The sequence below is a fragment of the Elephas maximus genome, chromosome 8 (assembly GCF_024166365.1).
Source record: "Elephas maximus indicus isolate mEleMax1 chromosome 8, mEleMax1 primary haplotype, whole genome shotgun sequence".
Taxonomy (NCBI): Eukaryota; Metazoa; Chordata; class Mammalia; order Proboscidea; family Elephantidae; genus Elephas; species Elephas maximus.
Genome location: NC_064826.1, coordinates 84660505 through 84687446, shown reverse-complemented (window position 1 = coordinate 84687446; position 26942 = coordinate 84660505). Strand labels below are relative to the sequence as shown.

Below are 26942 nucleotides of genomic sequence, written 5' to 3'. Positions count from 1 at the left end.
TTTTTAAAATCTAACACTGAAAACTAAGCACATTGGTCCAGTCTTAGCGGTGGTCTCACTCTATGCCCTGGATTTGTCTCTTTTTCTTTTTGGCTCTTGGCCTCTTTTCCGGGCCTGAAGGGGTTAAGGCGGCTCCCAGCAAGGCCACCTTTTGTTTCTCTGTTTCTGCTGCTTGGTCTCTATTACTGAAGACCTTGAAGGCGGCTAGCATTTGTCTTTGTGATCTCCCCTCAGCGTTTACCGTAGCTGGAACTTCTCTCAAGGGATATTGCCCTGCCTGGGCTCCTGGGGCACCCTCACCAAAACAGTACCCTGACAGGTATGAGAGGGGGAGACCATACCTGATGAAGTTGGACCCACACTGTTCTTTCTCTGTCAGCCCCTGGTGGGCTGGCCAGGCTAGAACTGGGCTCAGTCGTCCTAGTAGGAGATCTTGTTGTCTTTTCACAGTCTGACCCCTTGGCTTTTACCGCACTTCTCGTGGCGGGGGGCGGGCGGGGGGGCGGAGCTGAAGTGGTGGCTGGAGCCGAAGTGGTGGCTGGAGCCCATCCTTCTAAAAGGGGGTTCTCAGTTGAAGAATCGGGAAGCACCTTTGGTTTTGGTTTCCCCTGGAAAAGAAAGTGTTTAAAGGGGTTTAAAGTTTGGTAAAGAGACATAAAAGCTTGCATATAGGAGTCTTCATCTCATTTTTCCTCTTTTACAAAATAAATCAAGCTGAAAAACCGTACTAAAAATCAAGGAACCATACAGGGGCCAACGTTCTTGATTTCTTAGCTGATATTGAGGCCAAACATTATTGTATAAAAATTTGTATATTTTTTAAGTCATGGGTTCATATCTGTGCCTTTTCCAGTTTGCTAGGATGCACCCCAGGAGGGATTCAGCAGGGATTGATGAGCCTCCTCCCACCCCATGCTGGGTGCCCTTTTCAAATGTTTAGTAGTTATTAATGGGCGGATTCTTCCCTTTTGAACCTGAGGATGGTTAATTCACGGTCTACCTGGAAGTCTACCTCTTTTTTAATTAACCTTAATTCAGCCAGAATCCCCCCCCAATCCCTATCCTGGGTCCCCAACCTCTCCTGAGATGCTCTTCTAAGACACCTTGAACTTAGTAGACTTTTGATGACCAATGGGACCAACTGACACAATTAAAGAACTGGGACCAAAAATACTCATGAATCTGATGACAGGTTCTATACAACTAGGGGTTAGCACAATGATGAAAACGATGCGACATTTTTTCAGTTTTACACGGACAATTTTACTGGCATGTACACAGATCATACATATACACACTCAGCTACTTGGCCGGCCTCACAGTCTTCGCAATCTCAACCTCTCAGACAATCCCTAGAATGACAGAGGTGATGTTGACATCCTTAAGCTCATTCACACACCCAAAAACCCAAACTAAGACTCCAGAGTCACCCAGAGTCTCTTGTGGGAACCTACTCACAGGGTCAGTCATCCGATACAACATGTGTTTCAGAAACCAAGAGCCTGAGCCCCTGCCCACCTTCCCCCCCCCCCCCCACTTACTCTATCTGCCCTGGCCCTATAGGAGCACAACAGGGAGAGGAATCGCGGACTTGTCCCCAGGGATTTTTACCTTAGCCTGCCCTGCTCCATGCTTACCTTGTTTCTGTGTTGTTAGGGACTGGCGGTGCTGTGGCAAGAATAAGGACCAGGCAGTGTTCTCCTGTTGAGGTGGAAAAATCTCCAGCGGTCACTTCAATTAAGGAGTTAATTGGCTCGTCTGAGTCTCACCCCAGGGCCACCCATCTCAAGTGGCAAAAGGCGCCATGTTGGGCACGAGAATTTGTTACCACAAATTGTGGATTGGAGCCTCCTGCTGCAAAGCCAATACTGAGACAGGAGAAGGTAAGCAGCAAGAGGGCTTTACTGAATATCAGTACCCAAGAGACTGAAAGGATAGGTTCCTCCCAAATCCTGTCTGACTCAAAAGGGCTAACTAAAGGGTTTTATAGGGAGGAGGACAAGGCTTAGAGACTTCCAGGAACGTTGGTTCTTCTTTGAGGTGGACATAATAATGAAGTGACTTATTACTGAAGTCTTGCAGGTCTCTTGACACCATCCTGGTTTCGGTAACAAGATGGATCTGAGTTTTGTTCAGGTACCTCTGTCCTGATGGTATCACTCACTGTTCTGCCCCCAGGAGAGGAACATAGTTTAATCAATAAAAAAATCTTGATCACCTTATTTTTCTGCAAAGGAACAATCATGAGACCGATTCCAGAGCAAGTAACTACGTTTCAAAGACTAGAGATGAATTACAGCCCATACAGATATATATTCTCTCTACTTCAATACTAAAACACTAAAGAATATGTATTTTCCCTACTTCAGAAGCAATGATAGCCTAGTAGTAGCAATAAGAATTCCATATTATGATCTCAGCATACCATTTGAGACTAAAAGAACTCAGGGTTACTTGGACACATGGGCAATTCCAGATCTGCTGTAGGGAATGTACCAGTTGAGCTTGGAACATCTCACTGTGCCAGAGGGCAAGGTAGCTTTCAAAAACTAATATTGCCATATCAAATGAATACAGAAACAAAGGGCTCTCCCTTAGGATCAAAATAGAGTATCAAAAGACTGAAATTGGTAGAAACACGCTAAATGTATAAAGCCATTGTTTCTGACTCGGTGACCTTATAGGACACAGTAGAACTGCCCCATAGGACTTCCAGGGAGTGGCTGGTGGATTGGAACTGCAGACTTTTTGGTTAGCACCCAAGCTTTTAACCACTATACCACCAGGGCTCCCATGAGTTCATAATGATACAAAAAAAAAAAAAGACGACAGAGAGAGAAAGAGAAATTAAATGAACACTATGAAGGTTGCTAGGTGACTGAAACATTACTCTAAAATTGGATAATTAGAAGAAAAGAATTAAAGAGTTTTCCTTACTTTTCGATGTAGTTTTCCCATACAGTAGAATTCCAGCTATTAAATATAGAGGAAATGCTAAAATTATAAAATCACCATCTTACAACCCCTAATTATTTCAAAATCAGTCAGGCACTAGTAATCACTAGATGCTAAAATCATTAGATGACACATGGAAAAATGCTCATCATTAGTTGTTAAGGAAATGCAAATCAAAACCACAATGAGATACCACTTTACATCCACTCAAACGGCTATTATCAAAAGAACAGAAAATAAGAAGTGTTGACATTGCTGGTGGAAATATAAAATGGTGCAGCTGCTGTGGAAAACAGTTTGGCTATTCCTCAAAAAGTTAAACATAAAATTACCACGCGACCCAACAATTCCACTCCCAGGTATATACCCCAGAGACTTGAAAGCAGGGACTCAAACAGATATTTGAACACCAATATTTTATTCATTGTAGCATTATTCACAATAGCCAAAAGGTAGAAACAACCCAAATGTCATCAACAGACAAATGGAGACAAAAGATGGTATATCCAGATAATGAAATATTATTCAGGCATAAAGAGAAATGAAGTTTTGATACATTCTACAACATAGATAAACATTGAAGACATTATGCTGAGTAAAATAAGCCAGAAACAAAAGGACAAATATTATATGATCCCACTTATAAGAAGTACCTCAAATAGGCAAATGTATGGAGACAGAAAGTAAATTGTGGTTACCAGGGATTGAGGAAAAGAGGAGAATGAGGAGTTATTGCTTAAGAAATACTGAGTTTCTGTTGGGGTGATAAAACTTTTGAAAATGGATAGAGGTAATGGTTGCGTAGGAGCCCTGGTGGGACAGTGGTTAAGCACTCAGTTGGTAACTGAAAGGTTGGCTGTTTGAACCCACCACCTACTCAGTTGGAGAAAGATATGATGATCTGCTTCCGTAAAGATCACAGCCTAGGAAACTCTACGGGCAGTTCTTTTCTGTTCTATAAGAATTGACTCAATGGCAACATGTTTAGTTTTTGGTAATGGCTGCACAACATGATGAACGTAATTAATGTCACTGAAGTACACACTTAAAATTAGCTAAATTGGCAAAGTTTTATATATATTTTAACACAATACTTTTTTTTTTTTTTTAAAGTAACATCAACAACAAAATAAGAAACTAGGGTTGGGGTACTGAACAAATACTGAAATCACTGGGATTATGAGGTGACTAGTACTAGAGAAAAATACAAGACAGTAAGCCAGGTGTTAGAATCTTCAAGGAATAAGTGAGGTCTTTTTTTACACACGTTTACAAAGAAAAGGAGTGGGTGGCATAGTTTGGAGATAAGACCTTCAAAGAAACTAGGTGGTTTTAGAGTGGAGGGGACAATTGAAGTATCAATGAGAAGCAAGGAGAGCATCTGTTCCACATCGAGGGTCAGTGATATGAGAGGTATGGGGGATAAAATAGCCAGCACTTTGATAGGACTTCAGGACAGGCAATGTCCTCAGGAGAAAACCAGATTTCAGGTAGAACAAGAAGATGAAAGGAACAGAAGGGAAGCTAGGGATAAAGGGATTCTGCTAACATCAGTGCCAAAGGGCATAGTGGGAGAGTCTGGGGGACTTGGGTCAGGTAGGAAATGGAGTCAGGCTAAGGATGTACCAAGTTATAAGCGTATGAGGGTTGGCCTAGGAGTCTTAGACTGCAGTTCAATGGTGATGTTGAGGCTGGCACAAGGATGGTGACACAGCTAGCACTGGGGGCTCCATGGGTACCCCCTGACAACACTACCGATACGGATGGAGGTAACCAGGGATGTTGAGGCCAGCAGAGCAAAGTGCATTTCATCACACTTTGGGAAGAGGCCTGGTGGTTTCCTAATACACTTACCCTATGGCCCAGTAACTTCACTCCTACATATTTATCCAAGAGAAATGAAAATTTATGCTCACAAAAAGACCTCTATAAGAAGGTTCATAGCAGCTTTACTCATAATAGTCAAAAACTAGATACAGCCCAGGTGTTCATCAATAGGAGCTGTGTTATAGTCATATAATGGGCTACTTAACAATGAGGAAACTACTGATAGACACAACATGGAAGAACATAAAAACATGAGTGCAGGAAGCCAGACACAACAGTACATACTGCATGATTCCATTTACTCAAAATCAATAATAGAAAGCAAATCTATGGTGGGAAAAATGCCTTGGGGAAGGAGGGTGGGAATTGACTTGGAAGGGCATAAGGGGCCTTTCTGGCATGATGGTAATGTTCTATATCTTAATAGCAATTTGGGTAACAGGTTAATGCATTTGTCAAAATTCAGCTAATGTGCACTTAAAACATGTGCATGTAAATTTTCCATCAAAAGAAAAAAACTAAACAAACATTGAACTCTAATGATATGCATGCTGATATATTTAAGGGGAAGTATACTGATATCCACCAGCCCCTCCTTGGAAACTCTCTAGGGCAACTCTACTCTGTCCTATAGGGTTGCTATGAGTAGGAATCGACTCAACAGCAATGGGTTTGGTTTGGTTTTGGTTTATGCTGATATCTATGATTTGTTTTAAAAGCATCAAAAAAATAAGATGGGTTAAAGGATAAATAGATGTGATAAATTTTGGGGGGTATCACATCTATTTATCCTTTAACCCAAAAATAGATGTGATAGAGTATAATAAAAAATTAATGATAGAATTCGGTGGTTGGGCATGGATGTTCACTGAAATTTTTCAATCTTGCTATACGTTTGAATTTTTTCATGTTGAAAAAATTTTAAGAAGCTCTGATGCCTCATGTGAAGCAAGTTCAGTGAGGAGGCTTTCTCCAAGTAGATACATTAAAATTACAAATTTTCATTTCTTTTTAGCAGTATATATAATTAGGATGTACAGTTTTCAGTGTGTGTTATGGATTGAATTATGACCACCCCCCATAATATGTGTTGTAAATCCCAACCTTTATGCCTGGGGTTATAATCTCATTTGTGAATGGCTTGTCTTTGTTATATAAATGAGGCAGGGTTAATATAGAGTGTGTCTTAAGTCAAATCTCTCTAGAGATATAAGAGATTAAACAATCAAGTGAGAGAAGCAGAGATGGGGTAAGATAGATGCCAGGCCACAGAGAGATTTCCAAGGAACCAGAAAACAGAAGCTGAAGAAACAAGGACCTTCTTCCAGAGTGAGAGAGAAAAAGAAGCCTTCCCCTAGAGCTAGCTGTGTTTTAGGCTGGGTTCTCTAACACATATAAATATATATAAAGGGAAATTTATTTCAAGGAAATGGCTCATGTGGTTGTAAAGGCTGGAATGTCCCATGTCCATAGGTTAGGATAGAGGCTTCTCCTTATTCACGTAGCTGCAGGGGCAGGCAAACACAAGATCAGTAGGTTAGACAGCAGGGCTCTTGCTCACAGGCTGCAAAGATTGACGAATCCCAAGATCTGCAAGTAAGGTGGCAGGTAGGCTGCTAGCTCAAGTCCCAAGAATTGGATGTCAAACAAACAGGAGCCAGCTGCAGGATCCAGAGTGAGCAAAAGCCCACAAGTGTTGCCAGAAAGTCCACTTATATATTCAATGGTGGCCACACCCCCAAGGAAACTTCCTTTCAACTGATTGGCTACTCACAGCAGATCTCATCATGGAGGTGATCACATTATATCAAATCTTATCATGGAAGTGATCACATCATCATACAACTTCCAAACTACATCATAACTGCCAAACCACTGAGAATCATGGCCCAGCCAAATTAATACAGAACTGTAATGATCACAAGCCAGCACTTTGGATTCAGACTTCTAGATTCCTAAGCTGAGAGAAAATAAATTTCTGTTTGTTAAAGCCATCCACTTGTGGTATTTCTGTTATAGCAGCACTAGATAACTAAGGCAGAATTTACTACCAAGAAGTAGGGATGCTGCTCTAACAAATACCTAAAATGTGGAAGAGGTTTTGGAATTGGGTAATTTGGGTTAAAGGATAAATAGATGTGATACCCCCCAAAATTTATCACATCTATTTATCCTTTAACCCATCTTATTTTTTTGATGCATTTAAAACAAATCATAGATATCAATATAAACCAAAACCAAACCAAACCCATTGCCGTTGAGTCAATTCCTATTCATAGCAACCCTATAGGACAGAGTAGAGCTGCCCTAGAGAGTTTCCGAGGAGAGGCTGGTGGATATCAGTATTAAAAAAAAAAAAAAAAAAAAATTTTTTTTTTTTTATCAGTATACTTCCCCTTAAATATTTCAGCATGCATATCATTAGAGTTCAATGTTTGTTTAGTTTTTTTCTTTTGATGGAAAATTTACATGCACATGTTTTAAGGCTGGAAGAGTTTTAAGGTTATTTTTTTTAATAGTAAAAGCCTAGGTGTGGTGGTTAAGTGCTATGGCTGCTAACCAAAGGGTCGGCAGTTCAAATCCACCAGGCACTCCTTGGAAACTCTACGGGGCAGCTCTACCCTGTCCTATAGGGTCGCTATGAGTCAGAATCGACTCGACGGCACTGGGTTTTGGGTTGAATAGTAAAAGCCTAGATTGCCTTGAAAAGAAGGTTGGTAGAATTATGGACATCAAAGGCAATTCTGGTGAGGGCTCAGAAGGAAGTGAGGAGAGCTATAGAGAAAATCTCTATCCTCTTAAAGAATACATATGGTACCAGCCACAGAATGTCGCTAGAAATGTGGATGTTAAATGTGCTTCTGGTAAGACTTTAAAAGAAAATGATGAACCTGTGATTGGATAATGGAGGAAGGGTGATGCTTTTTATGCAGTGGCAAAAAACTTGTCTGAATTATGTTCAAATGTTTGGTGGGAGGTAGAACTTGTAAGTGATGAACTTGTATATCTGGCTGAGGAGATTTCTAAGCAAGATCTTAAAGGGGCCATGTGGTTTCTCCTGGCTGCTTACAGTAAAATGTGAGAGGGAAGAGATGGACTTAAAAATGAACTGTGCAAAATGAAAACAGAACTTAAAGATTTGGAAAATTCTGTTGTACAAACTAAGGACACGTATCCTAGAATGTTCACCAAGGACTTGGCTACACAATCTTTTGTTAAAAGAGATTAAGCCTATGACTGATGGATCTAACCAACTACCACAACAGAAAACCTATCAGCTTTAGACTGAAGGGGAGAGAGAGAACAAAAGGAAAGAACTCTGTCTGCCTCTTGAAATTCTACAGGCAGGAAAGAGGCCAAAGGAGCTACATCTGTTGTCCTCCAAGAAAAGAAAAAGATCTTTTGTGGAGCAGCTTGGAGATCAGCAGAACTGCTGGAAGGAGCATGGGAAGTAGGACCTTCTCTGTTTCAAAAGATGGGGCCACAGTTTCCTGGATCTCAAACGGTGGGGCCACAGCTCCTAGGTTTCAAAGAGTTGGATCTTCATCAACTCAGTTCTGGAGTGTAGGGCTATCATTAAGGTGTTCTAGGGAGATATGGCTGCCCCCCAAAGCTGAGGGGGTAGGGCTGCCATGCCCAAGGGGCAGAAGAAGGGGGCCTGCTGGGGTGAGGGGTGGGGTTGCTACTTAGAAGTACTAGGAGAATGGGACCTACCAGGGGAGCAGAGTTGCTGTTCCAGTGGGCCTGGAAGGCCAAGCTGAAACCCAGGGCCGAGGGGCCTCCACCCAGAATCCAGAGGGCATGGCCCACACTGAGAGTCTAGAGGGCAGGGCCGTTGCCTAGATTGTCTCAGAGAAGAAAGAATTATTTTCAAGCCTTGAGAGCTAACGTAAATTGTCATGCTGGGTTTTAGACTTGCTTGGTGCCCGTTACTCGTTCTTTCCCTCCAAATTCTCCCGCTTGTAATAGAAACGTCTACCTTGTGCCTGTTCTACCATTGTACCTTGGAAGCAGATCATTTGTAGTCTAGATTTCACAGGTTCACAGATGAAAAGGAATTTTGTTCCAGAATGGAATATGCCTAAAGCCTCACCCATATTTGATTTAGATGCTTCAGAAGGGGAGATTTTGGACTTGGAGATGATTTAAGACTTTTGCGATCATGTGGCGGGGTGAAATGTTTTACATGTGGCAAGGACATGGATTTTGGGGGTTAAAGGGTAGAATATTATGGATTGAATAAAGTCCCCCCCAAAATATGTGTTGTAATCCTAACCTCTATGCCTATAGGGTCCCTACGAGGTGGAATTGACTCAACGACAGTGGGTTGGGTTTGGTTTTTATGTCCGTGCTTATGATCTCATTTGGGAATGGGCTGTTTCTGTTATATTAATGAGGCAGGGTTAGTGTAGGGTGTATCTTAAGTCAAATCTCTAGAGGTATAAAAGCAAAGGAGAGAAGCAGAGCTGGGGTAAGATAGATGCCAAGCCGCATGGAGATCTTCAAAGACCCAGGAAGCAGAAACTGAAGAGACAAGAACCTTCCTCCAGAGTCAAGAGAGAAAGCCCTCCCCTCAAGCCAGTGCTCTGAATTCAGACTTCCAGCTTCCTAAACTGTGAAAAAAATAAATTTGTTTGCTAAAGCCATCCCCTTGTGGTATTTTTGTAATAGCAGCACTAGAGAACTAAGACAATGTGACTTGACTTAAAATTACTAGCTGATAGTAATAATTTGATAATCTCATTTGTTTCTCATAAGAAATAAGGGGGAAAAAGTTCTATATGCCCTATTTGTCACAGAATTTTGTTTTTCATCCTCGCTGCTAGCAGCATACTGCAATTCTGTATCCATTATTTTTCTTCTTAAATCAAGCAAAATGGTAACAGCTCTGTGTAAATTATACTATATCAGTGGCATCTAAAACTTTTTTTTAACCTCAACATACCTAAGAAATACACTTTATATCACGATCCAGGACACAGAGACACACACGACAGCTGAATCAAGTTTCAGGAAGCACTTAGCCTTACTACTTATGATGCAATCTGATATTTAATTTTATTCCATTATTTCAAATGCTGATCACAGCCCACTAAATTGATTTCATATCTCCCTAATGGATCATAACTGAAAGTTTGAAACATTGTACTACATAGTTCTTAAGGTTTTTTAGGAAAATATAAATCCTGGATATGACTGCATCGTGGTACAGTCTAATTGTAGGACAATAAGTATCTACTACTTTATATATGCTGTTTCACAGACTCCTCTTGCGTTAAATTAGATGAACAAATACATACTGAACACCTACTTTGTGCAAGGCCTTATGCTAGGAACTTGAGGTGAACAATCTGATAATTCTTCTTTTACGTATTTCCTTTTTTTTTTTGATTTTTTTAAATTTTATTTTGTTGTTGAGAATATACACAGCAAAACATACATCAATTCAACCATTTCTCCATGTACAGTTTAGTGACATTGATTACATTCTTTGAGTTGTGCAACCATTCTCACTGTCCTTTTCTGAACTGTTCTTCTCCCATTAACATAAACTCACTGCCCCTTAAATTTCCTAATTTTCTTTTTTTTTTATTAACTTTTATTAAGCTTCAAGTGAACGTTTACAAATCCAATCAGTCTGTTACATATAAGTTTACATACATCTTACTCCGTACTCCCACCTGCTCTTCCCCTATTGAGTCAGCCCTTTCAGTCTCTCCTTTCGTGACAATTTTGCCAGCTTCCCTCTCTATCCTCCCATCCCCCCTCCAGACAAGAGCTGCCAACACACTCTCAAGTGTCCACCTGATATAATTAGCTCACTCTTCATCAGCATCTCTCTCCCACCCTCAGACCAGTCCCTTTCATGTCTGATGAGTTGTCTTCAGGGATGGTTCCTGTCCTGTGCCAACAGAAGGTCTGGGGAGCATGGCCGCTGGGATTCCTCTAGTCTCAGTCAGACCATTAAGTATGGTCTTTTTATGAGAATTTGGGGTCTGCATCCCACTGATCTCCTGTTCCCTCAGGGGTTCTCTGTTGTGCTCCCTGTCAGGGCAGTCATCGGTTGTGGCCGGGCACCAACTAGTTCTTCTGGTCTCAGGATGATGTAGGTCTCTGGTTGATGTGGCCCTTTCTGTCTCTTGGGCTCCTAGTTGTCGTGTGACCTTGGTGTTCTTCCTTTTCCTTTGCTCCAGGTGGGTTGAGACCAATTGATGCATCTTAGATGGCCGCTTGTTAGCATTTAAGGCCCCAGACGCCACATTTCAAAGTGGGATGCAGAATGTTTTCATAATAGAATTATTTTGCCAATTGACTTAGAAGTCCCCTCAAACCATGTTCCCCAGACCCCCGCCCTTGCTCCGCTGACCTTTGAAGCATTCATTTTATCCCGTAACTTCTTTGCTTTTGGTCCAGTCCAATTGAGCTGACCTTCCATGTATTGAGTGTTGTCTTTCCCTTCACCCAAAGCAGTTCTTATCTACTGATTAATCAGTAAAAAACCCTCTCCCTCCCTCCCTCCCTCCCCCCTTCGTAACCACAAAAGTATGTGTTCTTCTCAGTTTTTACTATTTCTCAAGATCTTATAATAGTGGTCTTATACAATATTTGTCCTTTTGCCTCTAATTTCGCTCAGCATAATGCCTTCCAGGTTCCTCCATGTTATGAAATGTTTCACAGATTCGTCACTGTTCTTTATCGATGCGTAGTATTCCATTGTGTGAATATACCACAATTTATTTACCCATTCATCCATTGATGGACACCTTGGTTGTACATATTTCCTTTTTAAGAGCACAAAGGATTCTAGACACACCATGCTAATTCTACTAAAAACCACATAGACTTACATGGGATAGGCATTATTAATGTTTTGGAGTTACAGGCACTGAGTCAGAAATCACATATTTGCCAAAAGTCATATTGCTAACACAATCAAAGTTAAGAACCAAATTTTCTCAACCTCAACTCCAAAAATCTAGGGTATTTTAAAACAATCAACTTCAAAATGATGTTTATTTTCTTTTTTGCAGAGAAAAAACTAGAATAAAAGGCTCATTAAACTTCTATTTAAATTATACCCTTCATCACAATATGTTCAGATGTTCATTAAACATTATATGAAAGATAAAAACATTTACCTCAAAATTGAACGTATCGGTAGGTTGCTGTGAGTCAGATTCAATTCAATGGCAACAGATCCTTTTGGCACTGGTTAAGAGCTCGGCTGCTAACCAAAAGGTCAGCCGTTGGAATCCACCAGCTGCTCCTTGGAAACCCTATGGAGCAGTTCTACTCTGCCCTATAGGGTCACTATATATCAGAATTGACCACAATGGGTTTTTTTGTGTGTGGTTTAATGTTATGTAAAAATTCCCAGACACCACTGGTTCAAAATATTCCCTTTGGCCCAAGCCTTGATCTCACATCTACCACCTTCCTACGTTTTAAAGACTCCACAGAACCAGTTTATTTCTTTGACTGACAAATCAGTTGATATTAAAGAAAGGGTAGATGGGTGGAAAGAAAGTTAAATGAAAATACTGATTTGTTCAAATAAAGGACACTGCTACCAACACTTAGTAGTAGTGTGGAGTTACGCTTGACCTACTAAGGACTCCATGGAAGTCCTAAGCTCGCTCTGAAAGATACCACCATTGGTAAAATATAACAAACATTTTTTTTTAAATCTTTATGCCTTAACTTCTTACTTAAATATCCACTCATATTTATTCATTTGGAGTCCCTGAGTCTTGCAAATGGTTAACATGCTCAGCTGCTAACTGAAAGATTGGAGGTCCTAGTCCACCCAGAGGGACCTCAAAAGAAAGGCCTGAAAATCTAATTATGAAAAATCTGCCACTGAAAAAACTCTGTGGAGCACTGTTGTACTCTGACACACATAGGGTCAGCTGAGTTGAAATTGATTCAGTGGCAACTGGTTTGGTTTATTGGTTCATCTAAGCCAAAAGGTTTAAAATTATAAACTTAATTGATCAAGCATGAATTTGACCAATAATCAACCCTCTCTCAGTTTTCTTACCCAATTAGGGATTAGCCATTGTACATTTTATTCTCAGTCTTGCCTTACTCTGCAAAATGCTTCTAGCCTGCTGGACATGATATAAAAATAAAGTCTGAGGATGATCACCTATTTTGGCTTTTCTATGTCCTTATATTTCTATGCAAGTGGAGACATTTTACCATTTTGTCTCCCCCATATGGGTATTAATCAGACCATATTATGTTACTCTCCAGCATTCAAAAAAACGACAGCACAGGATAATGCAAAGAGGACAAGCTTTAGATTTGCCCCACATCTAGGTCTAAATCTCTTATCTGCAACCTAAATGCCTAATAATTGAGTGAAAGAATATATCAGTTGTGATACAGTCACACAACAAAACAGCCATGAAAGTTATATACTGACTTAAGAGGCTCATGATACATTGTACAAAAAAAATTGTATGCCATGACAGTTTTTACAAATATATGTATAGATGTACAAACTAAAAATATAGAGTGGCTTAGTAATTCATTCTTTTAACAAATATTTATTGGGCATCTACTATGTTCCAGGCACAGTTGCAGAGGCCCAGTTTGTATCAGTGAACAAAACAAAGTCCCTGCCTCCATAGAGCTTAGGTTCTATGAAGCATCGGGGGAAAAAAAGAGAAATTGATAATTTAATGTTAGGTATACGAGAACTGGAAACCCTGGTGGCATAGTGGTTAAGTGCTACAGCTGCTAACCAAGTGGTCAGCGGTTCAAATCTGCCAGGCACTCCTTGGAAACACTGTGGGGCAGTTCTACTCTGTTCTATAGGGTCGCTATGAGTCGGAATCAATTCGACGGCAGTGGGTTTGGTTTTTTGGTTATATGAGAACTGTTAATAAAAAGGATAAGAAAAGTATTAGGCATGCTACGGTTGACAGGTAGTCAGAAACAACTGCCCTTAAGAAGGAACATCTGAGCAAAAACTTAAACAACGTAAGGGAGGGAACCATGAAGTTACGAGGGGGTGAGAGTTGTAGGTAGAAACTACCAAGTTTGCACATGCTGAGGCAAAAGCAAGCTTGGTATGCTCTAGGAAGAGAAAGTCTATAAGTGAAGAGGAATTGGGAAGGAGGAAAGCGGTAAGAGATGAGGTCAGGGAGGCACGAGGAGCAAAGTAGGCCTTGAAGGCCATGGTGAGAATTCTGGATTTTATTCTAGGTGGAATGGAAAGTCAATAGAAAGTGCAGCCAGGGGAAATCAGCTTCACATTTATATACTAAAATGTCACAGCAGTTATCCCTTGGTAGAAATATTTCAGATCACCTCCCTCCCATTTTGCTTCTCTGTATTCATTCCCATATTCCTTCTCTCTCTCTAGTTCTCAAGCTTGCTCTTACCATTCCGCCAAATTAAGGTTTTCAAGAATTACCCAAGGCTACTTCGATTAACTCATTTTTTTGACTGTTTCATTATATCATGCCCCCTTTACAGGTAGACACTTTTCTTAAAAAAGGGAAAATAATGAAGGCATATTGACAGTTCTTCAGCTCAAAAGTGTTTGATTAAAAACAGAACACTGTTTGCAATTAAACCAAATCTGCAAGTCAGAGGTTTCTGTGTAAGCTGCTAACATGTAATTCTCACACTTCAGGCTTCTGAGACATAATTAGATAAGATGAAACAGATTCTGTAAGTTCAAAAGAAGGAATAATAGACTGTCCGTAAAAATGCAGACTTGAGCCTCTGTAGCCTACCTCACTCCAGAGTCATGGTCATAAACACTTCTTGAAGACTGAGACCCAAGTTATCATTAACTACCAGAAACAATGTTTAAATTACTTTTTAATCAGTGTAGTGCTTAAGGTACACCTAAAGATATTCTGATATAAATTTTAAAGTGTTTAGTACCTTTAATAATGCCTCTGTGCTAATGTTCCCATTAACCAAGATTATCTGAAGATATAAATTCTAAGGCTTGACTTTTAAAAATCAACAGTAAACTTTAACTAAAGGATAAAAACCTAGGAACCACCTCCAATCACAATCCTCATACTTGTTCTCATTTATCCCTAGATTCAGACTCACCCATCCTGGCCTTCTTATCAAATGAGGCACTACTAGGTAACCTTCAATTTTTCTCTTTTGAAAAAGTTATCTGAATGCAAGATGTTAATAGGAGAAACAATGTGTAGCTGGAAACTTACATTCTGTACAATTTTTCTGTAAACCTGAAACTGCTCTAAAAAATAAATTTTTAAAAAAATTATCTGGAGTTTACAGAACAAAATCCCAAAGTATCTAAGATTCCTTTTAATCATTTACCATTTGTTACATACACAACCACATTTAAAGAAAAAAGCTTATGATGACACTTTGTAAGTAGAAATGATACATTTTATTTTATCCCTGAAAATAAAAAACGAAGATATCCACAACTAATAACAGAGACTGAACAATTATTCTAAATTTGACTTGGCAACAGTATATACTTCATTTCTTCACATAAAGGTAGAATGTAGAGGAAGGAGTTTGGAAAACTACCTTTCAATAAAACAATATTTTTTCATATTTATTTTAATAAAATATTATAATTATTGCTACTACATGTAGAAACATTTTAATAATGAACAATACATGTCTAAAACTAAATTCAATACAGTCTAAATCTAAAAGCTAGCTGCACTTAAGCAGTTATTACAGAGAATAAATACCATGAAATATAGGGCACCATTATGGTAATAACATTTGCTACAAGGGAAATTTAAATAAAATTATACTTTGCTTTATATTAGAATTACTCAAAATTAGGATCTCTTGTGCTATATACAATCACTGTTTTCCTGAAAAGATAGTCTATCTTCATAATTTAAATTATACTTTAAATGTTCTTAATTATTTTTAAGTGGTCATTATATAAAATGAGCATCTAAGGTGTTATATAAATACAAAATTTCATAAAATGGGATATCATATAATGTTAACATTTTCCAAGCAATTTAATACAGCACAAATACCTTTATTACATACAACTGGCTAAAGTCCTCAAGAGTTCCAGTCTCTCAAATATCTTAGTTCACCTCCCTCCAACATAATAAAAGCAAAAATAACCCAGATATGGAAATAATGTGCTTCCCTTATAGTACAGACACTCAAAGGGTTAAACTTTTAAATTAAAATTCATGTATGTGAAAAATCAGGACTTAATATTTTTAATCTCATCATAAAAATCTGTTATTCCTTAGGATATATGTAAGAAAGTATTAACTGTGAGATAATTTTTTCTTATTAAGTTGCCCTGATTTTAGAATAGGTTACGGACAGTGGCAGCTACCCATTTCAGGATTATACTCCTACAAATGTAGTTTTAAAAAATATACAATAATTAACCTTCAGTTATTCTGAAAGATAGTGCAAATGAAGACATTCTTTGGGTCACAATTTCAAAACATTATCTTCAACATTATACTTCCTTTCTTTGCTCAAATTCTGAGTAACAAAATATAGTAGTGGAAGTAAGCACATTTTTCTGATAGCTTTTTAATCTAATAGTTACATTATCGAGAACAAATGATGGAATGATTCAATGAGAGTATTCTCTACTTGTCTGAAAAACAAGTTTTATTTTAAATAAATACAGAAATGAATCCATGTCTTTCAGTGTTGTTTCAGTTTGACCTGAAACACAAAAGATTTATACAAAGATCACCTACCTGCTTACTACATCAACCATGTTACCAAATTCCGTTTAAAGATATAATACAGCACTGAACAGACCTGCCTGAAAGCAAACTAATAACTTTTAAAATTTTATATACAGAATTAGAGTTCCATGAATCCAGCATACTCTTTGAAAATGCATAGAACTTTTATTGTAAATTATTACTCTGTCCCCTAACCAGCGATTAAAAAGCTTTTCTGCCACAGGATATAATCCATGGTGGATGTACCAGCACAAGGTGATCTTCAGCTGCTATCTAATGCTCCCTGATGCGTTTATCCTCTTATTTGTGGTTACTGGCACCAAATTCCCACTAGTACCACTGGTAGTGTTGGTTGCTGAGCCATTCACAACAATATAGTTGACTCGGTTCTCCAGCTTCACCAAGCGTTGTAAAATGTCATCCAAAAGGACGGCAATTGTTCTTTTCAGATCCGCTAAGGGAAAAAAATCAGAATAAACCACATCAGATGCTGATAAAGCACTGAATTTTTTTTTTTAAATAGCTTAAGGAAGAAAGGTGAACAATTATTGAGTCATTTGAGAGAAAATATACTAGAAAGAATGCACTCATATCACAAATAGGTAAAACTGAATTATTTTAATCAATTACATCACATCCGGAGCTTCCTAAAAGGAATTTTAGAGTTACAAATATGTGGAAAATCTCACTTTTCTACTGCAATGCAAAATGAAAGACGACTTCAAGCTTGGTTCAAAATGTTAGTCCTTCTATAAGGAATCCACTTACCTTGAGTTTCTTAAGCAAAAGAAGACTATGGACTAGGCAGGTAAGATGTGAGCCAGGCTAAAAAAAAACAAAAAAAATTTTTTTTTTTTTTCTTAAGATTCAAAGAAATGCAGAAACAAGAAACCTGGGACTGCCACAGCTGAAGTGTGGGAGAAGCCTAAGGTCCACGACAAGTGCCAGGAAGCACACTAGTAGTACTTCTGACATAAATTTCTTCCAGAGAAAGATGGGGGAAAATCATATCTTCTAGCATCTTTGGAGGGAGCCCTGTTCGCACAGTGATTATTAGATGCTCGGCTGCTAACCAAAAGGCCAGTGGTTTGAACCCACCAGCCGCTCGGCAGAAGAAAGATGTGGCAGTCTGCTTCTGTAAAGATTACAGCCTTGGAAACTCTATGGGACAATTCTACTGTCCTATAAGGTCACACTATGACTCAGAATCAACTTGATGTCAGTGGGTTTGGTTTTTTGGTTTTTAGCATGTTTGGGAGGTTAAGAGGTTTCTGTAGAACTGACCTGACAAGAATGAAATTATGGATCTCTTCCTTTGAATTTTTAATTTTCTTTTTTCAGGTTTCCCAAAGGCACCTAGTACCTACTAGGTACTCAATAAGTAGTAACTAGTATAATTGTTTTTTGTTGATCCTGGAACAAAAATACAGCCTAAGCCCTAATCTGGGATCACCAGGGGAAAGTTCATCTAATATCAACTGATAAAAATTTACTGATGATTCTGGTTTTTTCAATTATTTAAGATCATAAAGGAGTAAAGGTGAAAGTAGAGGTGGTGGTGGAGGGTGGTCAGGAAGAGCCTATCAAAAAATCAAACAAAAAATGTGAGTGTAATACAAAGTTAGGGAAAAACTCCAAGTGGAGGAAGTCTAGTTGTGAAAATATAAGACTTTCCAAGCAGTTTAACTTTTGGTATCTGGATATATGATGTTTACCATATACTTCCCCACCCCCCATAAATGTGAAAGGAAACCCTGGTGGCGTAGTGGTTAAGTGCTATGGCTGCTAACCAAAAGGTCAGCAGTTTGAATCTGCAAGGCGCTCCTTGGAAACTCTAAGGGGCAGTTCTACTCTGTCCTATAGGGTTGCTATGAGTCGGAATTGACTTGACAGCAGTGGGTTTTTTTGTTTGTTTGTTTGTTTATAGGTGTGAAAATTTTCAAAATAAATGACTGGAGAGAGGAGACTTTTTTTATTAAGACCTTTCAATCAAGAGTTGTAACACTAAAAAGAAAAAAGTTTTTTTTCTTCTTTTTAGTGTACTTGGTAAATAGGAGAAAAGTATATGTATTTCAGAATCCTTTAGCAAGTCTAAAAAATAAATACTCGATCTCTGTTTTTGCCCTGGCAGTCATCTCCTTCACAGTATTTGAAGCGGAAGCAACCTAGGCCAAAGAAGGTAGAGAAAATCGACAAAAGGGCTTGCTAGAATGTTAACATGAAATACAGCTATCCCCCCAGAAAGTGTGACACCAAGCTTTTGTGTGAAAAGAATTATAAAGGTATAGTCTAATCATTGATTAGAGTTGGCTATTAAAGGAAAAGTTGGGTTTAATGAAAATCAACTATATGATAAGTTTACTTTAACAATGTTCTAGATTATCATTATATACAGTGCTCCTTTCAAATTTTCTAAAAACTATCAGCTTAATAAAATATTACAAAAGAGATAACTACCTTGCTCTATGTATGACACAAAACCGGTTAGTGGAAAAACCAGAATAAGAACTCCAGTTTCCTGAACTTGAAATTCTTTCAAATACACCAAAATGCCGACTTTAGATTCACAATTTTGTTTATATTTCATGGGACTATATATTTATGGGAATTATATGTCTACATTATATGGAAGTCCATAATAGTTCCCCGTGAAGCGCTGTCACTGATGGTACTAGTAACAGGAACTCCCTTCCCCACATGGGCCCTTTCTAAACCCAGTGGGCCCTCTCTAGAAGTCCTAAAAGCAATGTGAAAGTAGAGATGGTGTCATATCCAACCTTTCAGTGTCAGCTTACCTAGCTTAGTGCTATACCACATAGTAGGCACTCAACAAATTCTTCATATAAACATTTGCTGAATTTCTAATTCATGTGTTTGGTAAGAGGTATCGTTGTTGAGACTGATGGAAATAAAACCATTTAAAACTGCCCTATTTCTGCTCTAACTTTCTCTGTTCTAGAAGAAATAAAATATTTCAGTTTAAGGAAGACAAAATAGGGTGGGGGAGATTATTATAAAGGCACACAAGAACATAATTACTATCAAAACAGGATTTCTATCACCTAGCCAGATTAATTCACAGTACATAAAAATCTAAAGAGGATATAATGCTAATAAGATACTAAGGACATTGGCTATATAAAGACTCTAACCATACTAAGTATAATCAGGGAACTGTGAGGCACAGTAGGAAGCCACTACCCTCCCTATGCCTATGGAACAGAGGGAGAAAGCAGTGATATTACCAGAATCCAAGTTTAGCGTCACCTGGCAGAAAACAGAACCAAGGCAGACTTGTCTGGCAGAAGCTAGTGCTACAAAGGCAACAAGTGCACTGCCAAACACACCACCTGGCATTTCCCTTCCTCCTTCATCCCAAACTCAGCCAGTGATTCCCACTGGGTGGACCCAGGCAGAAGCCAGATGATTTGGGAACTTGGAAAATACAGCCTGCTGGGATCACTTTCCATAAGATGCAAAACAGAACAGGCAAAGGGTAAGGATTAAATCTGAGAGCAAACAAGCACAGGACCAGCACAAACAGCAAGTACATGTGTCCTTGTTGGATCCCATACTTAATACTTCTGTCTTGACTTGTCTTTTATTTACATCTAAATATTATTTTATTATTTGTACTCTCAATGTGAGCTGCCTTAAATTCTTTGTGTAAGAAGACAGATGTAAACATGTATCTTAAAAAAGGAATAAAACAATAGTAAAATGCAAAACAACTAATGAAAATAAAACACAGATGTGTTTAATGTACATTGTAAAAGTCAAAAACTTTTACTTATTATTTTTTCAAATTCAAATTGATTTTATACCACTAAATATTAGCTTTATAGTACAAAGAAGAAAGCTTGGAAGTCATTTCTTGATTATCAAAGTGAATTACCCACTGTAAAATTTTATTACCAAGCTAGCAATAAAACAAGAATGCTTCTTTTTAAAAAAACACACTAAATATCATAGCAGAGGACATTGTTCGTTAGGTGAAACTGCTTTCAAAAACCTCAATTCTATGACTAAGTGTACATTGTTTAATTGTTTTACATTTTTAATAACAGCTACCATCTCTTGTTGAGTGCTGAATAAATGATGCCATTCAACAAATATTTTATTACTTCCCTACTTAAGACTGCCAGGCACATTGTTTAGACCTCATGAGTGATTCAAGATATGTTCTCATCAAACTTTAAATACAAATTAAATGCATAGAAACATAAAACAAACCTAAATGTTCTTAAGTGAAAGCAAAAATACTAGATAATGAATTTTATTAAATGATATTAATCACCATAAACAAGCTACTTTTTAAATAACCACATCAAAATCACTTCTAATTTGAATCCTGAGATCTGGTTCCCTTTAACATATCTAGAATACAGGAAAGACTCATTTTACAGGTTTAGTTTAGAGTTGCGTGTCTTGTAAAGAAACTTTTTCAGACACTTATTGTCATGGATTGAATTCTGTCCCCCCAAAATGTGTTGACTTAGTTAGGCTGGATTCCCAGTATTGTGTGGTTGTCCTCCATTTTGTGATTGTAATTTTATGTTAAAGATGATTAGGGTGGGACTGTAACACCACCCTTACCCAGGTCACGTCCCTCATTCAATGTAAAGAGAATTTCCCTGGGGTGTGGCGTGCACCACCTTTTCTCTCTTGAGAGATAAAAAGGGAAGCTAGCAGTGAGGCATGACTTCATACCACCAAGAAAGCAGCTCCAGGAGCAGAGCACGTCCTTTGTGCCCCGGTCCCTGTGCAGAAAAGCTCCTAGTCTGGGGGAAGGTTGATGAGAATGCTGAGAGAGAGAGAAAGCCTTCCCCTGGAGCTGATGCCCTGAGTTTGGCTTGTAGCCTACTTTATTATGAGGAAATAAACTTCTCTTTGTTAAAAGCTATCTGCTTGTGGTATCTCTAACAGCACTAGATGACTAACGCACCTGTAGATTTACATGCGGTTGTAAGAAACCATACAGAAATGCCTATACCCTTTATTCACTTTCCCCAAATGGTAACAATCTTGCAAAACTATATATATATACACACATATCACAACCAGAATACTGACATTGATACAGTCAAGATACAGACTATTTTCATCACAAGGACCCCTCATGTTGCCCTTTTATAGAAACACCCACTTCCCTCCCATCAGCCTATTAATATGGGGGATTACACTGATTTTCAAATACTGAATCAGCCTCCCATCACTGGAATAAATGCTATGGGATCTTGGTGAATAATTCTTTTGTATGTTGCTGACTTGTATTTGCTAATATTTTCTTAAGGATTTTCATCTATATTCATGAGGGATATGTCCTATAGTTTTTATTTCTTGTACTGTCTTTTTCTGGTTTTAGAATCAGGGTAATACTAACTTCATAAAATGAACTGAGAAATATTCCCTTCTCTTCTGTTTTCTGGAACAGACTGTGGAATTGATGTTAATTCTTTAAAATTCTTAAAGAATTCTCCAGTGAAACCATCTGAGCCCGGAGATTTTGGGCAGAGCTTTTAAACTATGAATTCAACTTCCCTAATAAGCACACAGCTATTCGAATTATCTATTTCATACTGGGTAAATTGTGGTAGTTTGTGTTTTTCAAGGAAGTGGTCCATTTCATCTAAGTTATTAAATTTATACATGTAGAAATGTTCCTTTTGCTGTCTGCAGGGTCTGCACTGATACCCGCTTTTTTATTCCTGATACTGGTTAATTTTCATTGTCAAGTCTTGTTGAGTTTAGGTGATTGTTTTTGATCCTTTAAAGGACAAGCTCTTTGCTTCATTGATTTTCTCTACTGTTTTCAGTTTCACTGATATCTCTTCTTTTCCATTTCCTTCCTTCTGCTTCCTTTGGGTATATTTTGATCTTCATTTTTAGGTTCTTGAGGTGGGAGTTTGGATTATGGGTTTGAGACTACCATCTTTTCTAATATATGCATTTAGTGCTCTAGATTTCCCTCTCAGCACTCCTTTGGCTGTGTCCCACCATTTTTGATATATTGTTTTTGTCATTTTCACTCAGTTCAATATATTTTTTTATTTCCCTAAAGGCTTCCTCTTTGACCCATAAATTATTTAGAAGCATGCTATTTAGTTTTCACGTATTTGGAGATTTTTCTCTTATCTGCTATTGATTTCTGGTTTGTGGTTGAAGAACACACCCTGTATCATTTCAATTCTTTTAAATTTGTTGAGGTTTTTTTATAGCCCAGGATATATATATCTTGGTAACTGTTTAACAGGACCTTGAAAAACATGTGTATTCTCTTGTTGGGTGGAGAGCTGTATATACGTAAATTAGATCCTGTTGTGTTCTTCTGATCTTCTATAGCCTGAAGTCTGGTAGTTCTATTTGTTGCTGAAAGGCAAGTGTTGAAGTCCACAACTGTAATTGTAAGTTTGTCTATTTCTCCTTTCAGTTCTACCAGTTTTTGCTTCACATATTTTTCCAGCTCTGTTGTTTGGTAGATAACACATCTACCAAATAAGTACCAATAAGTATTTCTTCTGGGTAGAATGACGCTTTCATGATTATAGAATGTCCTTCTTTGCTGGTAAGTTTTCTTTGCTCTGAATCTATTCTATCTAATGTTAATGGAACCACTCCTGCTTTTCTTGGCTTAATGTCTGCATGATATATCTTTTCCCATCCTTTAACTTCCAGCCAGCCTATAGCATTATACTTGAAGTCAATTTCTATAGACAGCACATAATTTTAATCCAGTCTGTGAATCTCTTTTAATTGGTATATTTACGTCCTTTACATTTAAAGTAATTCTTATATATTAGGACTTAAGTTGATCATTTTACTTTTTGTTTTCTATTTGTTCTGTTTTTCATTTAACTTACCACATTCTACTGGTACCATCATTTCATCAGTCTGAGGGAAGTACAGAAACCTTACATCCCTTAACCATCCTTTACCCCATGGCATTTATAATTGCTTTAAATATTTCCTCTACATACATTTAAAACCACACCAGACAGTATTATAATTTTTGCAGCAACCATACAGTTTAGAAAACTCTAGAGGAAAATAAAAACCCACTGAATTAACCCTTATTTTTGTTTACCAAGCTTTCCTCCCTTCCTGATGTCCCAGATTCTTCATTTCTGTTTAGAGAATTTCCTTTAGCCATCTTTTAAGGTAGATATGCTGGTGACAAATTCTTTCAGTTTTCCTTCATCTGAGAATGTCTTGATTTATCCTTCATTCCTGAAGGACATTTTTCACTGGGTATAGAATTCTGGGTTGGTAGTTTTCTTTCAGCACTTGAAAAATTGTGTCACTTCCTTCTAGTCTTCATGGTTTTGTGTGTGTGTGTGTGTGCTTTAGATCAAGGTTTACAGGGCAAAATAGTTTCTTATCAAACAATACATGTATTGTTTTGTGACACTGGTTGCCAACACCACCACATGTCAGCATTCTTCCTTTCTCAATCCTGAGTTCCCCATACCAGCTTTCCTATTCCTCCCTTCCTTCTTGTCCCTGTCCCTGGACTGGTGTGCCCATTAACTCTCATTTTGTTTATGGGTCTGTCTAATCTTTGGCTGAAGGGTGAGCCTCAGGAGTGACTTCAGTACTGAGTTAAAAGGGTGTCCAGGGGCCATACTCTCGGGGTTTCTCCAGTCTCTGTCATACCAGTGAGTCTGGTCTTCTTTTTGCAAGTTAGAATTTTTGTTCTACATTTTTTTTCTAGCTCTGTCCAGGGCCCTCTATTGTGATCCCTGTCAGAGCAGTCAGTGGTGGTAGCTGGGCACCATCTAGTTTTGCTGGACTCAGTCTGGTGGAGGCCGTGGTAGTTGTGGTGGTCTCCATGGTTTCTGCTGAGAAATCTGCTGTCACTTGAATTGCTTTTCCTTTTAAGTAAGGTGTCACTCTTCTCTGGTCACCTTCAAGATTTTTTATCTTTAGTTTTCAGAAGTTTAATTGTGATGTATCTTGGCATTAATTTCTTTGGGTTTATCCTGCTTAGGGTTCGCTCAGCTTCCAGAATCTGAGGTCTATGTCTCTTGACAAATTTGAGAAGTTTGCAGCCATTATTTCTTCAAGTACTTTTCCAGCTCTGCCATCATTCTCCTCTCCTTCCAAAACTGATGGCGCAAATGCTGAGTTTTTGTTATAGTCCCACAGGTCCCTGAGCCTTTTTTCCCTTTTTGTCTCTTTCCTCTCAGTTGTCAAGATTAATTACATGATTCTATCTTCCAGTTCATAAGTCTTTCTTCTACTTCCTCCATTCTCTTATTGACTCCATTCACTGAGGTTTTAATTTCAATTATTGTTTTTTTTTTTTTTCAGTTTAAACATTTCCATTTGGTTCTTATTTTATTTCTTCGATGAGACTTTGTATTTGTTTGCTGAAACTATTTTTTCATTTGCTTCACGTGTGTTTGAAATTGTTCACTGAAGCATTATTAGTATGGCTGTTTTAAAATCTTTTGAGATAATTCTAACATCTGTCATTGTCTTTTTTCATTCAGTTTGAGATGTTCCTGGTTCTTACTATAACAAATGATTTGTCTAAAATCTGGACATTTTTATACTACTTTATGGGATTCTGGATCTTATTTAAACCTCCTGTTTTAAGTGCTTTATTCTGATACCATTCTGGCAAGGGAAGGGAGTTACTATCATGGAGATAAAAGTCCAAATTCTTCACTCAGCCTCTGTGGACACCCGTAGAGGGGAATGGGCTCCTCATTACTCTTGGACAGAGGTAGGAGTTCCCAGTCCCCATGTGGTCTCCACTGATACCATGGAGGGGGTAACCTCTGAGCAATGGTGAAAGTCCTTACTCTCTACTAGGCCTCTTCTAACACCACCTAAGAGGGGTGGGGCAGGATTGCCTCATTACTACCATGTGGGCATGTAAGTCCTGGTTTGCCAAACTGTCTTCACTGACATGTAGGGGAGGACCTGTCCTCATTACTGGCAGGTGGGGATGGAAGTACAAGCTCCTACTTGGCTTTCTCTAACACCACTCTGGCAGGGATATTGGGTGCCCTCGGCCTCTGACTGTGTACGTGGTGGTGTGGCCACAATTTTTTTCTGTGCTGTTTGGCTGGAGTAAAGCAGTTACTGTTGCAAAGTTTTCTCTTTTGCAAGGCTGTGCCTTCTTCGCTAGAGAAAGCAGGCTTTTGCCAGAACTTTTTTGTCTGCACCCATTGACATTTCTGAATTGCTGACTTTTTCAACTCCAAATCTGGGATATATACAGCAAAAAGAAAACCCAGAAAATGTACCACTATGCTATTCCTTGGGTCCCAAGGTCCCTAGCTAGTCTGCCTTCTCCCCACCTTCCAGAGTCTTATGTTTGTTTTATATAAAATGTCTAGGACTTTCAGTTGCACTGAGACAGGAGGAATATGGAGAAGATGGGTAGAGTAGGAATAGGGAGAAGATGGATCTCCATCTTCCCAGAAGCAGAAGCCCCTGGTTCAGAGGATTTTTTAAACTGGTATTCTTCCACTATAAAAGATATTCTCTAATAATTTATTTTCTGAAACGTTTTATAACATTTTCCATTCATTATTTACATAAAGTTTACACATTTGAAAAATTGATTAAAATAAGAAATTTTAATCTCAGCTGTTTTCATAAAGGTAATTTTTGGTAGATTTGAGTAGAAGAGCAACTATTTTCTAACTTAATTTTCAGAACAGCATCTAAATAATAACACTCAAATTGTTCTTCAACTCTCCTAAAACATTTCTAGAATCTTTTTTTCTTTTCTTTTTTTTAATGTTTAGCTACACTGGTATATAACCAGTTGCTGTCAAGTCAATTCAGACTCACAGTGACGTCACGTGTGTCAAATAGTAGAACTCTGCTCCACAGGTTTTCAAGGGCAGATTTTTCAGAAGTAGACTGCTAGCCATGAACCACCAACCTTTCGGTTAGCAGCTGAGCATGTTAACCATTTACACCACCCAGGAACTCTCACTGGTAGACAGAAAAAACAAAATTCTTAAGAAGACAGGGTCAGTCTTTGCATGGGAAAGGCTCACATGGTGAAGAAGTGATGTTGCTGGAGATTCAGAACCAGGCATAGGAAACCATGCACGAACTGCAAGGCATCCCACAACAGTCAATGAGAGGCTCAGAGCAATTCACTGTACGGCAAACCCCAGAATCTGACAGAGATGTTACAAGGAAAGAAACAGAATTACATCAGAGAGGCATAAGAATGCAGAGGAAAGAGCTTAAGGCAGTTGGAGATTATGACATACATTTAAAAGAAAGCACAAGTTATGGCTCATATATTACAGTTATCCATAAAGCTGAATTAATCTGTTCATGTCCTTTGAAATAGTAACAATTCATTGTAGACTGGCATTTTTTAAAAATACTGGCTTACGTTTATTTTACCAATTGGGAAAACAGGTGAAATAGGTCAAGGGAGGACCACTGAATAAATATATTTGATTGACTAGGTGTTTTTGTATGGCACTA

General features: G+C 38.4%; 1 protein-coding gene across 1 annotated transcript in view; it reads right to left on the bottom strand.

Annotated features, from left to right (window-relative positions):
• Positions 1-15464: 15464 nt before the first annotated feature.
• CCDC126 (coiled-coil domain containing 126) overlaps positions 15465-26942 on the bottom strand; it is a 47072-nt gene continuing 35594 nt past the window's right edge. The window contains exon 3 of the mRNA XM_049894161.1: positions 15465-16932. Coding sequence (XP_049750118.1) covers positions 16748-16932 — 185 coding nt within the window. The 3' untranslated portion in view covers positions 15465-16747. The remainder of the gene's footprint in view (positions 16933-26942) is intronic.